This window comes from Asterias rubens, chromosome 8 (genome assembly GCF_902459465.1).
Source record: "Asterias rubens chromosome 8, eAstRub1.3, whole genome shotgun sequence".
Classification (NCBI taxonomy): Eukaryota; Metazoa; Echinodermata; class Asteroidea; order Forcipulatida; family Asteriidae; genus Asterias; species Asterias rubens.
In genome coordinates this window covers 16,356,726-16,375,177 of record NC_047069.1, presented here as the reverse complement: position 1 = coordinate 16,375,177, position 18,452 = coordinate 16,356,726, and the positions used below count along the sequence as shown (strand labels likewise).

General features: G+C 37.3%; 1 protein-coding gene across 3 annotated transcripts in view; it reads left to right on the top strand.

The window, feature by feature from the left end:
- The window catches only part of LOC117293458 (ETS-related transcription factor Elf-4-like), a 29,846-nt gene extending 12,672 nt beyond the window's left edge, over positions 1-17,174 (top strand). For 2 of the 3 annotated variants that reach the window (XM_033775799.1, XM_033775800.1), the window contains exons 4-10: positions 9,064-9,213; positions 10,186-10,254; positions 10,779-10,826; positions 11,919-12,050; positions 13,619-13,684; positions 14,338-14,530; positions 15,173-17,174. In XM_033775799.1, the coding sequence (XP_033631690.1) occupies positions 9,064-9,213; positions 10,186-10,254; positions 10,779-10,826; positions 11,919-12,050; positions 13,619-13,684; positions 14,338-14,530; positions 15,173-15,278 (764 nt within the window). In that variant the 3' untranslated portion in view covers positions 15,279-17,174. Of the gene's footprint in view, positions 1-4,185; positions 4,351-9,063; positions 9,214-10,185; positions 10,255-10,778; positions 10,827-11,918; positions 12,051-13,618; positions 13,685-14,337; positions 14,531-15,172 lie in introns of those variants that run through there. The other variant, XM_033775802.1, reaches the window with a different exon arrangement.
- Positions 17,175-18,452: the final 1,278 nt, after the last annotated feature.

The following is an 18,452-nucleotide window of genomic DNA, read 5'->3' as shown; positions in this document are numbered from 1 at the left end:
CCCTCATGATTCATAGACGTCTTGCTGGAGGCCACTGCCTCGAAGTTGACCTTCTCTTCAATGTGTGGCATTCATGCTAACAAAATGTTTGGCTTATATAGGCATTCTGCTTTTGAGATAGACTGTTACCATTCTGCTTTTCATATGGAACTTCCGTTTTTGTTTCTCATGGCGAGTGATCTTGCCCTTCAACTTCAAGCAAAAATTTTCGGAACTGTAATTTTTTTGATTATTCTATGTTCATAAAAGGAAATGCATTTATTTATTTTTTTGCATTTACTTCATAATTGGTCCCTGTGTTCATATGACCAAGAAGTGAAAGGTGATTTATGGTGGCTCAACAAGTGGGGAAACAGAAACATGTTGATTATAATGTACTTTCTGTATTCATGAATTCATGTTTCAAATTAAAAGCCTTCCACAGGAAGGCTCTGTTAGGGTCAAAAAGTCAAGCCACTAACTTTTTTTAAAATAATTTTCAATACCAAGACACTACATGTACCTTAATAGTTTTAAAGAAAGAAATACAGCAGATATGACTTCACCATAGTAGTGATTCCTCCTTTTTTTCTCTCAATAAAATGTATAAATTGTAAAAGAATATAGATTTATGATCTATACAAAATTCCATGTGCAGTATAGGGCTTGCCAGTGCTGTTTAGTGCTTAGACCTCAGACCGAGCAACTAGCTGATCCTATGAGCCTGTTCAGGGTACCCATTCCACCATTAAGAACATGTAGAGGTTTACACTGGGCAAGCACTAAGATACAGTCTACTGGAAAAACACAATAGCCAAACATGTTGCATTGTGTCCATTCTTTGAACACCATTCATATGGAAAAGTTAACCCTGACTTTCTTTGGAATGTATTTTTTTCTCAGGACCAGCAAACATTGCCACTGTGTAGTGTTGAGTGGAGGGTTTGTGGGTTTTGGCTTATTTGCTGCGTGTTTTTCTCAACCTAAAGGCTTATGAACCAAGCTCCACACAAAACAACATCATTTACTTGACTGTTTCGTCTGATAGATTTTCATTCAAAAAATTTGAATTAAATGTTGAGTTGAGTTGAGTTGAGAGAAGGGGAGAAATCATCATTGGCCTAACTTGGGGACGGGGGAGCCCACCCCATTTTCCTGCGCTCAGACCATGCTCAGACTAAGCTAGCTCAGACAGCCCCCCCCCCCACCCTGCTCTGAATGAGATTCACAAAGGCACACAAATGGGTGGTTCAATACACACACAAACATAGCATCTAGCTACCGAGCAATCTCAGTGGTCTAGTTGGTCTAGAAATGCAATGGTCGTGGGTTAGAGTCCCAACGGAGTAAATTGCCTGTGCTTTTATTTTGCACAGAACTCAAGAAAGTACTGAATATACAGTGCTAACATACAACACATTGGTGTAAGGGTACAACCAAAAATAAATTATTTAGCATCTATTAAAAATAAAACAATTGCTTTTTATTTATTTATTTATTTTTGTGTGTGTATTTGCCCGCACCTAGCCCATCCCCCAAATGAAAATGGCTTGTTATGCCACTGCAAACCGCCTCTGCAAACCATGCATTGCTGAGGTAGAGTCATTTAAAAGTTAGGAGGTTTTTCTCGACAGGATCTGTTGATCGTAAACATGACTATGGTGTATTGTTAGTTCACAAAGGACGACTGAACTTTATGCACTGGGGTTTATTTGCTTCCCAGTAGCTATGGTTTGACAACAGATTCATGGAACCATGACAAAATAATCGCAAACAGAGTTTAGCAATGTCCCAGGTCCATTGGGCTGAATGTACAAGGACAAATAATTGGCTCATTCATATTGCACAATAAATGCAAACTTTAAAAGTGCCAGTATCCGCCTCAAGGGGCACTCATGACACTACTCAGCAAAAAATACTGGTAATGTTTTAAAGTAGAACATTGAGTCATCTAATTGTTTCTTTTCATGCAGGTGAAACTTTAACTGTGTTTTTGAATAACAATGCCAAGTGAATTTGAAAGTTTCACAGTTTCTCAGGTAGAGGGTTCCAAAGTCTTGGCTTTTATGGTCTCTTTTTACTAAGTTTTGAAGAAGTTGTCAGCTTTAATAGCAGTTATAGAATGCTTCATTTACTTGAACTTAACAACCTTGTAAATATTTTATATTATTTTGATTAGCATGATTAGTATTTGTTTACCATAAAAGAGGAAATATGCCTATTTTTGTCTATTTTGCTGCGGATACTGGTTGTGGTAAAGAACCAATGGTGAACCATTTTGAAAATAACCCCTCTATAAATGTCTACTTGTTTACTATTTTTCTTTAGAATCAAACTCATATTTTGCATTTTTTTCAGTTCACTTTGTTGCATCAGAGTCATTGGCAAACTCAAGAGAGCTAATTAAATCAGTGGCTTTTGCATGCTTCATCAAGGGAGGGAGTTTTATGTTCTGATGACTTTGCATGCATTACTTATACTACATTTATTGTGAACATAAAAGGTTTTAAAGGTATTTTGTTTGTGAAGAAACTTATTTGTACAAAAAACCTTGGACTCTTCATTCAGAACACTTTGATAACAAATTCCATAACAATGTACATTTTCTTGTTTTGTTTTGCCTGTCCTTCAAGCGATTGGCTGTTTTTATTTAACGAATCAATCAAGAGAGGGCGCTGTTAGTGTGTAACACTCGTGGTATAGACCTTATCGCAAATACCAATGCGCAAGCGCAGACTGTTGAATGAGGTTGCATTGTGGGATAGATATGGATCAAATTTGGTATTTGCCCCGGTATTTGCGAAAAGGTCTATTACACTCGGAGCCGTTCTTGCTGCTTTGGGTGCGCGATACCGGGGCGGCCGCCGCGGGACAACACTTTTCAGTGCCCATCGCCGAGACAAATACCCCCCCCCCCCCAAGTACAACAAGTATATCATTTTAATCACACGTCCGTGGTCGGTGTAGTTACATCATGGAGGTAGAATTGGATGGTTGCATTATTCTACTCTAACTGACCCAACTATGATTGTAAGAATCAAGGGGGGTAATTCCCGGTGCGAGCGAAAAGTGAAGGGGTCTGCAGTTGCACTCGCACGTACGTAATTTTTAGTGATGACGTGACAGACTCCGGTTTAGGTGTTTCTCCAGGTAATCAGTTTTGGCATTCCGATCTGTGATCAGCCATGGATAAACATGAAAAGTGGAAACTTTTTCCCGCCATATATCCGGGCCACAAAGGCACCTGATGCGGGAATCGGAGAATACCGGATGTGTATAAGGCCACTGGCCCCGTCTTTCTGAGTATATCATGGAATGTGTGTCATATTGAATAGTGTGTGAGAGAACAAGTTTACGCCATCGATCTCAACATTAACAACCACTTTTCTTTTGGAAAAACAAAACATGACAGCATTTCTTAAATAAATGTAGCCACTGCTTGGCCGTTTCTTCCTGGTATTATGCCTATTCTCCCTTGCCTTTTCTCCCTCATAAATTAAGGACTGATTACTTGGGGAAAAAAATGAAGCATTTTTTGACGACCGATGGAGCAGAATCTTCAGTCGTAAAATTCGTTACCCGAAACAAATCAGGGCCTGCAACTTTTGAGAGCTAGGATAGTGGGTCGGCCAGAGAAAGACCTCTTGAGGTAACCTATGCAAAAACTAAATTAATAGTTAAAGGCCCGTGACGTTTCGGCCGTCTTTCTCGGCTAAAAGGTTCTCAAAATAAGAGGATTTTTTTTCTTTTTTTTCTTTTTTTATATATTTATATATAGTCGTACCACCTCGTACTACATACTAGGTTTGTCAAGATTGCGGTGAGTTTGTAGACCGCCATCTTGTAAATAAGTCTTCAACTCGCGGTTTGGTCGACAGCATGCTGCGCCGCCGCCGCCGCGGCTGAACCAAACGCGCATTGAACTCCATGGCTACACGGTTTCTAGCTGGGTCGCTAGAAGAAAAAAAACATTTAATGAAGGCCTAGAGGTAATACTTCATCGTTTTCCATTATCAGGGGAATAGTGGGGTCCCTTTCCGCACTGTCAACTCGTGCAGACTTTTCTACCTCCATGACATCCCGTTTGTAGCGCAATGTTTATCGACACCTATCCGAAATGCCGCTTACTACAACGACACGACCGCGCGCCGCTGCTAAATCGATGCAAGTAGTCCTTCACTTCCGGGCAGATCACAGCGCGTAGTGATATCTAATCTAGTTGTTAGGATCGCCGCATGTTTTTAGGGTACCTACAGTGTGTGCGCAAACCATACGGAGATTTATACAGCGCGTTCAAAAACCTCAATGTTGTGAATTTTTGCACGATGGCTTCAGACGTAAGAAAGGATCTAGACTTGCTCCTTCAAGCTGGTAAGAAACCGTAATGGTGCAGTGCTGTTGTGTCACTTGTATACCCTCTTGAAACCTAGGTTTAGGTGATTTTTGTCCAGTTTGAAAATCGCTACCGTGTTGAATTACCCGCGAAGCAATTCTCTTCCGGACTGGAAAACCAGGAAGTGGATGTGTGGGTGTCGTATGTACGCACGGACAAGCCGTTCGTAGTCATGTACGTTACATACACGAACAACAAAAAAGTTGAAAGTGCGTGGCCTGGTTTTTTGTGTGGGTTGCAAATTTGGAAACGATAGTCCTCTTTGTATCCTTTCTTGAGTTGTTTACAGTTATGCTGGTAACGTGGCCGTCTGCGCTTCAATTCTTGACATGATTATGGTGTTTGGTCGGATACTCATTAAAAAATAAACTGCTGCCAGCACGGTTCAATGGCGAAGTCGTCTATCTGTTGAGTGTTTGTTTTTTTGCATGAGTGTCCCTCTTTATATGCGCAATTCGTATGGTACCCCTAGCTGGCAAAACAAAACAACAGACCATGCTTGATTTGATGATTGGGCAGTCGGTTTCAGTCAATGTTTTCTTCTCTGTCTTTCATTCACCCGTTTCATTTCCTGGACTGATGGAACCTTGAACCAGACTGCTGCATGTCTTGCTTTTAATTTCATTAAACTTTGTTTTCCTCTCCCCTTTCCGTATCCTGCCACCACCTTCTCACTCATTTTTACAAAAAGGGGTATCTCATTGAGGTAAATTAGAATACTGTATTATTTCATACTGAATGAAAAAGTAGTTGGCGTGATACGAAAACTTTTCCATAGGATGTGTTGCCGACTGAATGATTAACATTCAGATTCAAACTCAATCACTCGTACTAGGCAATCGTTCTCCTAGAGGTGGATGGCAAAAGCGACCTTAAAAAACAAAGATTTGAAGGTACCGTAATTTTTCCTGATTTCGTTTTGTACTGGTCATTTACAAAAATACATTTTATGTCAGCTGTGATAATCGTGACCCTCCATCTTCCTGATGGTAGCAGTCCTGCTGAGGGTTCTAAAGCAAGTCACCATAATCAGTATCAAATTTCTTCCATTGTCGTCAGACTTGTGACAAGATTTTTCACATTTTAACCACTGTCAAAAACATTAAAGCCATTGGACCCTTTCGGTATATAAAAAAAACAAAAAGTTCACAGATTTACAAATAACTTGCAGGGTTTACAGAAGGTAGTGGTGAAATACTTCTCTTGAAATATTATTCCATGAAATGCTTTACTTTTTGAGAAAACAGTAAAACAATGTAAATTCTTGTTAACGAGAATTACGGATTTATTTTAAACACATGTCATGACACGGCGAAACGCGCGGATGCAAGGGTGGGTTTTCCAGTTATTTTCTCCCGACTCCGATGACCGATTAAGCCCAAATTTTCACAGGTTTGTTATTTGATATAGAAGTTGTGATACACGACGTGTGGGCCTTGGACAAAACTGTTCAGGTGGCCAAGGCCAGGCCTAACAGACCTTTAATGTCCTATCCCTATTTGCCCAACTTCAATCCGAAAGGGTCAAATGGCTTTAATACTACACATTTTAATAAGTTGACTTTTATCTTCAACGTGCAATAGGCCCTCAATCACTTACAAATAAAACCTAGAGAACATGTTTTGCAGCAAAACTTAACTAAAAACTTTACAGTTAAAACACCGTGTTGTCCATGGTCTATAATAATGTGGACTTTAACTTCTCAATCTCAGTAGTCATAGACCTACTCGTTAGACGACAATTTCTATCTTTTTCTGGTTGTTGTTTTCTTTTTCTTCAATTTAAATCATTAACATTTAATTTTTTACAATTTTTGGATTTTGAAATAACAAGTTCTTGAAAATAAAAACAGTCTGCTTGTCCCTATAACTTCAATTTTAATAATATAAAGTTAAAATATTTTGTTAAATCTTGGGATGAGATGAGAATGCATCTTGTAGAAACATTTTTTTTTCAATCACGGCCAAACTTTTTTGATTTTTTTTGCAAAATGATAATATTTTATGGCAACATTTATTTTCCTTATTGATGATTTTAACTACCATAAATTTTCTTAAAACCTAGAGAATTTGAAGAAACAGAATTGCACACAGTTACACCTCAAACTTTTGTTCCATGAACTTTGAATACCCCCTCTAAAGATACATGGAGCTCTTAGCCTAATATTTAAATTTTAACAAGGGAAAGCTTCTTGCACTTTTTAAGAGTGAGGTTTTTTTCAATACATGAATTATTCATTGTTATGTTAATTCAAAAACCACTGGATAATGCAGTGTTAGCCAATTGGACTATTAAGGTCAAGTCCAAATACCTCATCAATGGACTGTTGATATTGGTATTCATCAATAAGGCCTGGCATTCATGTATGAGGACATGCAGTGAGAAGTGAGTGTCAACAAGGCAATATAAAGGGACCTATTGACAAATTTTCGGGTCAATAATCACCCTTCTGTAAGGCATACAGGATATCCTATTAGTACTATAGGCATGCATATGGCCTTTAGATGCAATGGCCTTTCATTACAGTAATGGTCTACTTGAAGATGCTGTGTTTATTGATTCCACCTGCTCTGCTCACTGTTTTTCATGTAGATGTGTTTTGTTTTGTAAGCAATAGTACTACAAAGGCCTTTACGTTGTTATTTTTAATTTCAAGTGGATAAAGTAGAAATCAATAAACATATACACTGGCAGGAGAATTATTTCTCCAAACTGAACTTGATTCTTCAAAACTAGCACAACATCATGTGTTGCAATGCTAGGAACATCCATTTAGTGTAGTTCATTATAATCATATAATCATATTTGAACGGTGAATGGTACATCTACACTTCATTGTACACTACATTGGGTTTATTAAAAACAGATCTGTAGTACAGGGTTATCTACATTGGTCTACATATCAAATTTATGGTACTGCACTTGATCAACATTCTAAGTTGAAATTTATAGCTACATTATTTTTTAATAATTGAGAACATACATGTCAGGGGATCTCCCCATGGCTTACTCATTGGGCTGCCGGGTGTGATTGAAGGGCAGATTATGTGCACATTTCAGTTGATAGCCCCCCCCCCCATAGACCTTTATCATGGTGTGGTCATCTTGATTTTACTCCATTCTAACTCATTGTTACTAAACTGAGGCTGGACGAAATAATAGTCTGGTACCATGTTTGTGCAATGAAGGTTAGCATTCAATACTGTTATTGGAAACAGGGAACAATGTTCACGATGGTGACGGCGTGATAAAGGTCTATATCAAGAGAAAACCATGAATGTTCCAGATTGCACATTCTGACTTTAAAACCAAGATTAACACCAAGAAGAAAACATTCTGAATGAAGACCCTTTTCCAATTCAGTGTGCTATCGGCATGGACTTAAAATAAATTGTGTGGACCTGATGTGAACCCTTCATGGTGTGTTCATGCAGTTAAAGCCAGTGGACACTATTGGTAATTGTCAAAGACTAGCCTTCACAGTTGGTGTATCTCAACATATGCATACAATAACAAACCTGTGAAAATTTGAGCTCAATCGGTCATCGAACTTGCGAGATAATAATGAAAGAAAAAACACCCTTGTCACACAAAGTTCTGTGCGTTTAGATGGTTGATTTCAAGACCTCAAGTAAGTTCTAAACTTGAGGTCTCAAAATTAAATTCGTGGAAAATTACTTCTTTCTCGAAAACTATGGCACTTCAGAGGGAGCCGTTTCTCACAATGTTTTATACCATCAACCTCTCCCCATTACTCGTCACTAAGAAAGGTTTTATGGTAATAATTATTTTGGGTAATTACCAATAGTGTCCACTGCCTTTAAATAATTTGTGTAAATCTGAATATTTGATACGGCATGATAATAATTTAACAAAATTAACATTTAGTAAAGTGTACAAAGCACTGTACACTAACAGCTTGATTTACTGATTTACAAAAGGTAAAGAATGAATAAATATTGAACAGAAGATGAAGAAATGTAAATTACAAATGAAATGGGTTTTTGACATTGCTGACATTTAAGGATTCAAGAGACGAGGTCTGACGGATGTTTATTTCTTGAATAATTAATTTTTGTTTTCTTTTTAAAGACTGAATATTCAGGGCCTTGGCATTTGTATTTTAGCAAGGTTGTCTGTTACTGTTTGGTTAATGGATGGCGACGTTTTATGAAAGCAGCAATATATCCTGGGCATACAGGATGTGATTTAAGGCACCTCAATTGGTGTGCTGTATAACTTCCTGAACATGGCTTACTGGTTGTTTTGATGAGTAGCGGCTTCTGGTGACTTAAATTGATTGTTTATAGGAAACATTAAGTCGTATCCTTCCGCGTTAACATCTCATTCTTAAAAAAAACAAAACTAACTGAACAGGATGTGCCGAGATGAGTTCAGTCGATTCTAGAAAATGGGAAACATATTGTCAGTTAACAGAGCAAAGATCTTGCATAAAAAGTTACTACCTGTAGTTAAAATCATTATTCAGCGTAATGTAAACATTCAGTTGAAAGCATTTTTATTTTGGTGCTACAAAAAATTAGTACTCCCATTTACCTTATAAATGTTGAAAATGTTGAAGAAGCATTCGGTCTTTTGTCAAAGAGTCTAAATATTCTAATTTTATTACAAACAAGTATCTTGAAAATGAAATGTGGAAATTTAAGGTCTTTTTATTTTTGTGTGTTTAGCTCATGCGTGTGACACAGAAAGTTCAGGGAGTGGAAGGGACATGATGGCTGCCCACGCTCTCCTCGATATTTCACCAACAACGAGTGGAGAAGAGAAAACGTTTATTTTGCAGAGTAAATCCACAAGGACACAAAGATGCTCCAGTACAGGTAAATAGCTACAACAATGTTTTAATTAGAAGTTTTCATTATTAACCCTCGCATCCTAAACATGTAAACCCATCAAAATCCATGTACCATACAGTCATACATGTTCTAATAGATTTTGTTTGATTCTGTTATACTGAGTATCTTCCTCCTTCCATTTTGTTTATTAAAAAGTAAGGAAGGATCCCAGTAAATAACCCTTTACGCGCCATAACTTATCAATGCTCATAACTGTTTGATATCTGAGTATTTTTGTAGTCTAACCCCATGTCATTATTAGTTTGGTTGGTTTCATGGACCTGCTTGTTATTGCTTTATTATAAAGATAAGATTTATCTTTATCTTTGATACAATAAAAAGTGGGGACATAAAACAATACAATTTGTACTTTAAAAAAACCTATTAATTTAATCTGTAACAAGTATCAAAACATGTGCAGACAAAAGTTTGTGAACAGTTTTATCATGATGTGAATCATCACTACCCTGGGCCCATTCATAAAGCATATACAGGTAAGTACGAAAGCGAGCTAAGCACAGAAAAATATTGCTACTGTTACTAATCTGTTGGTACCCTCTACATGTATATTGTACACATTTCTATCAAGATGTGATACAACGGTTGTCATGTTGTAATTTGTAAAAACCACAAGTTGCTGAGTGCTATTTGACGCTCTTTCTTTGATTCAAACCACAGAACAATACTGATTTTTTTTTTTCACAGAATTCTTAGGGTATAAAGTGCTTAATTACGCAGCGGTCTATGGTTAAAAACTAATTAAAATATTGATCTGGAATTGCAAGGGTCATGGGTTCGATGCTCACCCCAGTAACATGCCTGTGATATATTTTCACAGGACTAAAAAAAAAGTACTGAGTACAGGTATACAGTGCTAACACTCAGTGTATGGGTAAAAACTAATTTTAATATTTGTCATTCATCTCACTGAATTTATTTCTTTATGTTCCATTAAAGGCTCCCTTCCACCAAGTCCAGCTGATAGTGGGGTAGCATCAGACAAAGAGGCTGAATTAATACACACAGGTAACCCCATACTATCCATCCACTCCTCTTTCCATCCATCCCCCCTAAAAAAAAAAACCTCAACAAGTACCCCCAAGCGACTAGAAACACAACAGCAAATAAAGTTAAGAATTCAACACCAGGGCAATGTTCCATGTTGTTTTGAAGCCTGTTACAAACCCATCATAATCTACATGATTGCTCGAATTGAAGAAATAACATTCTTTTTTGTGTTTTTGTTTACTCTTTGAAATTTGTGTGCATTATTACATGTGGGCTAGTGAACATAACTTGCAGGGAAGGAAAAATCCTGTTGATGTACTTCACCTTTCATGACAAACAAGTTTCAGACTTCTTCATTTATTCAGAATCTTATCCCTAGGTATTCCACCATAACCAAGAGTCAGACAGTCCCTGTGTTGAGTTACCATACAGTGTTGGATTTTTAAGTAGAGGAAGTTAAGATCCCAGTAGAACACCCCTAGTTGGGGTTAAAAGAATTGATGTGAACTTTTAACAAGTGGGAATCTTGATTATTTTTCCAGATGCTCACGAGAGTTATTCCATTCTTGCCAGGTCCTTCCAACCTACAGGTAAATATTCTATGAACTTTTTTTTTAATGAAGTAGTCCATCATGATTCAGAGCGCAAGTTCAGGTGGGGGATCCACAAGTCTGCAGAACTTGGTGAATCTTTACTGGACCGGTATTTTATTCACAAGACAACAATCAAGATGAGAACAGAGCAGAGTCAAAATTAGAACCCAGTTTTAACATTTTTATCAAACTGTTTTATTTGAACACAACACTATTAAAGAGAAGATAGTCTGATGTTTTAAGGGTGATACTCAGCCCCCAGCATTTGAACGTTGTTTTTTATGACAAAAAGCTGTTAAATTGAAAAAAAGAAAAAAACAAGACTGACCTGTTTTGAGTTTACTGGCTGGTCACTTAAATCACTGGCCTCAGGCCGGTGGTCCAAAGAAAATTTGAGCCCTGGGACTGATTTCTATTAACATTGTTGTACTTTTGAAAATTTTGATTACATTTGCTGGTGATGGTTTGAACTTAAAGTCACCTGGAAGTGGTATTTTTTCAAAATAAAACTTTTGTCACTAAGATATGTGTTTTGATGAGTGGAATGTGATTAAACAGTTAACTAAGGTTTTAAAAAATCAGTTCTTATGTTATTTACAAATTTAACAGTAGACCCCGACCTGAGAGGGCGCTGTTCGTGACGTCAATCGAGGCAGACTTTGCCTGTAATGCGTAGAGTAAACACAATTGCAAAGTACATGTACGGACCAAGTCGTGAGTTTGTACGTTTAAAAAAAAAATGCCGACCAGGTGTATTGCTGCTAAATGCAGAAAAACACTTTTTGAAATGTACCAACTCACGACTTGGATGTACATGTACTTTGCACGTGTGTTTACTATACGCACTGCAGGCAAAGTCTGCCTCGATTGACGTCACAAAAGGGGTAGGCGGAGTCAGCCCCCCAAACAACTTTATATATTTTTTAAACATATAAATCGTGACAAACAATTACTAAAAAAATTGTTTTATTGTTCGTAAGCATATACTCTTATGTTTGAAAGAAAAACATTCTATTTCCAGGTGACTTTAAAAATTAATTCATAAATTCTCAATTTTAAAGCTTTTTTGTTTTGTCCATCTTTCCAAAGATGATCCCTCAATAATGGTCAGTCCAGAACCCGACTATGAGATTGAGCTTGAGAGTGACTCCATGGGTGACTTCCAGGCACCATACAATCCGGACAACGTGCATAATTATAGCAAAAAGACAAGTCCCAAAAGTAAGTCGTCATGAGGTGCAATTCACTAAAATGTTTTTACGCTTCACTTCTAAGTTAACCATTGATATAGATTCTTGTTAGTTTTGTCTTCATTGTGCATTATTTTACATTGTATATGTAGCTGTTATTGCAATAAAATTGTACCTGTCTCATTTTAACGACAGTGGACACTATTGGTAATTGTAAAAAAAAAAACAGTCCCATGGTATATCTCAACATATGTATAAAAATAACAAGCGTGTGAAAATTTGAGCTTGATTGGTCGTCGGAGTTGTGAGATAACTATGAAAGAAAAAAACACCCTTGTCACACGAAGTTGTGTGCTTTCAGGTGCTTGATTTCGAGACCTCAAATTCTAAACTTGAGGTCTTGAAATCAAATACGTGGAAAATTACTTCTTTCTCGAAAACTACATCTCTTCAGAGGGAGCTGTTTCTCACAATGTTTTATACCATCAATCTCTCCCCATCACTCATTACCAAGCAAGGTTTTATGCTGATAATTATTTTGAGTAATTACCAATAGTGTCTACTGCCTTTAAAGGAATAGGCCTATGGGCCTACTACATTAAGTTTGGATGTGAATATAACATGTCCTATCTTTGTCCTTCCCCCCCCCCCCACTTTATCCTGTTTTATAATAAAACAGCTTATCTCTGTACTTGCTTTTAAATGTAATTTTTCGAGTTAGGCTGTTTTGCCATGGAAGGGCTGCACTCTTTGGTCCTTTTTTCTTCTCAGCCATGAGAATGGAAAAAAAAAGAACTGGTGAGCGGGCCACCAGCAATCATCTTTTTAGTCTCCTATTGTTTCCTGTTCCATGTTCATGTATGAATATTATCATTAGGCAAATTAATGCTTGTTGTTATTGATTCAATGGTGTCAGAGGCATCATATCATGTTCATTTTCTTTGCTGTTTTTTTTTTTTTTTTCCCTTTTTTCCTTTTCTTTGCTGCTTGGTGTGTTATATTAAAGAGTGGAACAATTCTGTCTCTCTTTATCAGAATTGTTTTTTCTATTTTTTCATTTTGAGGAGATGGATGTCAATTGGCTTTTTAATAACATTCTTGAATGTGTTTTTAATGTAATGCTTATTTGTGCAATTGTGCTATTCTGTCCCCGTGTTTTTATATAGAGTATTTTTATGTAAGTGTTAATGTGTAAATGCTTCATTTTAGGGATTTGTAAAATTGTATTGTGATATTTGATACATGTGTGTAATGTATGTGCAAGTTCTAGTAATTCATATGATTCCTTATGTTATTGTAATTTAGCCACAGATAGAATTATGAATACTAATTATTTATTGAAAGTTAAAGACAAATGACTTGGACTAAAAGTTAATAAATATAATTACATAGAGGAAACAAACACTGTAAGACTAGATAGTTAATTAAGTTGAAATGTTCAAGGACAACTACAAACAGCAAACCAATGCAGCTATTTGACAAAACATGCAAATAATGATATCACATATTCCTTTAAATTTGTTCCTTCATTGTACTGATTTTCAAAATAACTCTGTTGTACCTCTTGCATTAATTTTGATATTTTATTTTTTATCCAAGGTCGTAAATCAAAGTCAAGAACTCCAGATGATCAGACGTCAAGTTCAAAAAGAAAATCCAGAGATAGTAAGTATTTGATCAAATTAATTTTTACCCTTAAGTTCGGTGGATACTGAAGGTTGAAATAACACTAAGAAAGCTAGGTAATGAAGATTCTGTTACTAGTCTTAACAGCTTGGCCCAATTTCATGGCTCTGCTTACCCGTAACACAGAATTTGCGCTTACGGAAGCAGGGAATTCTGTGCTTACAGTAAGCCTATTTCACGGGTTAGCGGCGAGTTTTGGCTTCTGCGCGTGCATACTCCGCGTTCCTAGGCATTCTACGCTTACAAGGCTAGTGCAGAAATTCGGTGCTTGCACGTAAGCGGGGAATCGTGTCGTAATTGCAGAATTTGGCAGTAAGCAGAGCCATGAAATTGGGCCCTGATCATCAGATTTATACTGTTTTTATTCTGTAGCAACACCTTTCCATTTTTGTTGAGTAGTGTTGGTTCTTTCTGTTGGTTCTGAAAAGAACCGGTGGTTGACAACTAGTTCTTCTCAGAAGCGACACTGCTCAAAAGAGATTTACACATGGTGCTACCACCAAACCTCACTTGATTCTCTTAGATTGGCATGATTAGCATGATTTAACTTTAATTATGTTAATTCATTACATTTTTTTCACCCATGGTATGTTAAAATGAATTTTGTAATGTCTGATGATTTATTTTACTAGGTCACACAACCTACTTATGGGAATTCCTTCTGGACCTTCTTCAAAACTCGGACACATGTCCAAGGTTTATCAAATGGACTAACAGGGAAGATGGCATCTTTAAGTTAGTGGACTCAAAGGCTGTGTCTAAGCTATGGGGTCAACACAAGAACAAACCTGATATGAACTACGAAACGATGGGAAGGGCTTTGAGGTGAGTCTTTTCAAATATTCCAGAGGGACAATTTCACAAAGAGTTCAGATTGATCTTAGGGTAATGTCACATGAGGCAATTTTACAGGTAACCAGTTCCAGGCAATTTTCAAGAAAACAAAGTATTCACATGTAAATTTCCAAATAATCCCTAGGACAGTAAGAAGGCAGGCCCGGATTTTCAGCTTTGAGAGTGCAATGCCATTTTCATTTTGAAAAGGGCACTCCCTAGTGAAATCTTAAAATCTATGGAAACTTTTTGAAGGGGCAGAAAGGCCAAGACCAGAGGCGGTTGTGTGAGTGTACCTCAAGGCCTGAGATAGTGTTAGAAAAATGTTTGTTGTACTTTAAAGAGTTCCTTTTTGCATGCAGTTTTTGTGGTTGTCTCCAAACTGCCTTTAAGTGTGAACCAATATAATTTGCTGGCAAAGTCTTTATATAATACAAATCTTTATGGCAATATTGACAATCCATTTTAAGATTTTCAGTTGTTTAATGCCAACAAAAACTGGATTGTAAAATAGGAACGAAACAAAACTAGCCTGATGGCTGGGACAGACTCTACTTTTTTTGTTTACTACTGCCATTGCATCGGAATACATGTGATTTCCATTGATATGTGATGGTTTTTTACTTGTTTCAGGTACTATTACCAGAGAGGCATCCTGGCTAAGGTGGACGGACAGAGACTCGTCTACAAATTCTGTGAAATACCCAAGAATATCGTTGAGGTGGTTGGATGCAGTTGAGCACCATTCACAAAACCAAGCTGCTATCAGGGATATTATAACAAAGTATTGCATTCAAACGTACTGTCTTTAAGGGAAGGCTACATTATTGCTGTCAATTTTTAGTTGTTGGGGGGCCTAGTTTGACTTGTGTCCCGTCTACACAAACAATGATAAGCTGTTATGGCGTTTTATACAAAAAGGGCACTGACCATTTGACCTTCCAGCATCTGTTTATTGTTTACTTGTACATTGATTTGGAGGAATGCAAGATGACTGAATAGAATAAATCTATTCAAAAGCCCATGTTGTCTAAATGTGAGACAAGAACAAGTTTGAAGAACTATGTTCTATTCTTCTTTTTTTTTAAGTGAGGATCTTAACTTATTAGTTTCAATTGGGTATCTTGAGATAATAAGGATACGATAGATGAAATAAGTTGTCTTCTTTTTTATTTTTAACTTCAGAGTTTTATTTAAATATGCACAGGATATTTTTCTGTGGATTATGAAGGACAAAACTTGGGCACTTCTAACCAATAATGTATCTTCCCTTGCAATGAGAAATGGTGCCAACAAAGTATTTGGGCGGGTTCTTGACATACCAATAGGAAGCTGTGTAGAGTGGTGCTTGCTGAGCAAACGGTGCATAAAATACTACCCTTGATTCATATAAATCCCCATCGACAACGAAGACCTCTTCTGAACACCATTCTATGCAAATAAACATATAAATATGGACTTGATAAAGTGGAGTGTTTGTTCTCGAAACACTTCCTACCTTCTGTTGATAGATTAGGAACATTTTAGGAAGTTAAGAGGCCAATCGGAAACTGAAAGGAGGTTGGGTTTAAGGGTTAGGGATTTGCACATTTCATAACTTGGTTCTTCCTGGGGACCTCTTTAGTAGGTTGTTTTTTAAGCACAGTGTAGTCCACTTGGCCCATTTCATAGAGTTGCTTAGCGTAAGTCTAATCTATTGAAGAAAAAAACAGCACACTATTGTTTCCGACTCCATGCTGATGTTTGCTAATACCCCATTCACACAGCACTACGACCTTATGAAGATCATGCCAATCAACCCGATCTCAAAAAAAATTATCAAGTCGGGGTATGATCGGCGTCAAAATCCAGCAATTTGGCAAATTGAAGACTCCGCCCAACTTTACTGCGTAAAAAGTGTTTCTGACTCACTGCCACTACTATTATTGGCGATAACACGAAGACCAATGCCGACCAAGCGGTTTTCTACTTCGAAATGGTTGCCGACGGTGCTGCGTCTTTACTACAACCACAGAGATCTCGCCATGATGCTACCACGCAACTTGTATGCGAATGCCATTCCCATTACGACTTTGCCCGGCTTATCGTGACCACGAGCTAGCTATGCTTATTTTGAACATGTTCAAAATAATCGTGGGAAGAGCTTGCAGCTTCCTGACCTAGGAAATTCCACCTGACCAAACCACTTCCACCTGACCAAACCACTTCCATGGAGATCCTCCCACGTTAAGCCCACCATTGGTCCGCGATTGGTCACTTTCTCGGCCACTTTTTCATCGTGGTAGAAGCGGCGTCTATGTGTGAACGGGGTATAGCTGGAAACATTTCTTCCAGTAAGCTACTTTATGAAGTTGTGCCGAAGTATTTTGAAGATGACAAACTTTGCTGCCAAATTAATTCCATTTGTAAATATATATAACATTACGATTTAAGATTTGAGGTAGAGCGCGAGAGTGTGAGGTTATATCGATAAAAGATTGCAGGAAATTAAAATTTATTTTTATCTTGTATCTGGCGACGGCTATTTTGAAGCAAGGGGAACTAAATAGCTGTGGGAAATATAGTGAAATGACTGAGTTCGATATGTGGGATCTGTATAAATAAGTGAAGCTTTTTTTGTTTGTCTTTTTTTTTTTTTAAAGACTTATTACTTGACATTGTTTTTATGTGTAAATATTTATTCCATTACGGACAAATGAGAGGATATGTTCAAGTTACATTACCATTCAACGTCGACTTGATTTATTATATTATTATAAGTGTGTTAGTTAAATTGTTTATATTGACCGGTTAGTGTTTAATAAGCCAGGAGTTTATTTAAATCTGACCAAATTGCACTATCTTTCGGTTGACTCCCGGTTTGTCGCGATCCAACACAAATGCAAAGATGTCAGGCTATTTTCAACACCTGTTTTCCTTGATTTAGTTTTGTTGCATTTTATTATTTGTGTGATTTACTTAACCATATCGGACAATCCATGGTTAAACTGCAATCCGCCCTTTTGGATGTGTGTAGTTGAGTCTTCTAAACTGAACAAACTATTTTGAAATCAATATCAATCACTTTTTGGGGGTTATTATTGAATAAATTCGCAAGACGCTGTAGTGACACTAAAATGACTAAACATAACATTCATAGAATGTTGAATCAATTTACGTTTTAATTTCAACATAGGACTTTCATGATGAATAATTAAACTTAACAAGCTGTAAGAAACTTTACCTCCGATTGATAAACAATGAATTCCCTGACAATCTTGGTAATGATCTCAGCCACCAATGAACTTAAAGACCCCAAGACATCTTAAATAAATTTCTAACCATGCCATTTGTAAAAACAGATGGTGGAATCGTAGAGTACACTTTAAAAACTGAGGCTGACATCGCCAGAAACCCTTTGGTGTCAAATGACTTTGTACAATGCAAATAATTGAAAATGGTCAATGAAATCCACCATGTAAAATTGTGACAAACTCCAGTGTAGGAGTCAATGATAATATTGTTGGGTTAAAGGGATTATACAGGATTGGTAAGGATGAGAGTTTAGTTATGTTCGGTAAGCTTACTGGGCCCAATTTCATGGCTCTGCTTACCGCCAAATTCTGCACTTAGGATCACGATTCCCCGCGCACACGCAAGCGCCGAATTTCTGCGCTAGCCTTGTAAGCGTAGAATGCCTAGTAACGTGGAGTAGGCACGCGCAGAAGCAAAAATTCGCCGCTAACCTGTGAAATACGCTTGCCGTAAGCGCCAATTCTGTGCGTACGGTAAGCAGAGCCATGAAATTGGGCCCTGATTATGAAGTTCAAACAAGATCCAATCTTTTTCTGTGAAATATTTCCCTCTAAAACGAGGTCATACTCTGGGATATATCTGAAAACTTTTTAAAATTGTAACAGCTGGTTTCGGTTGT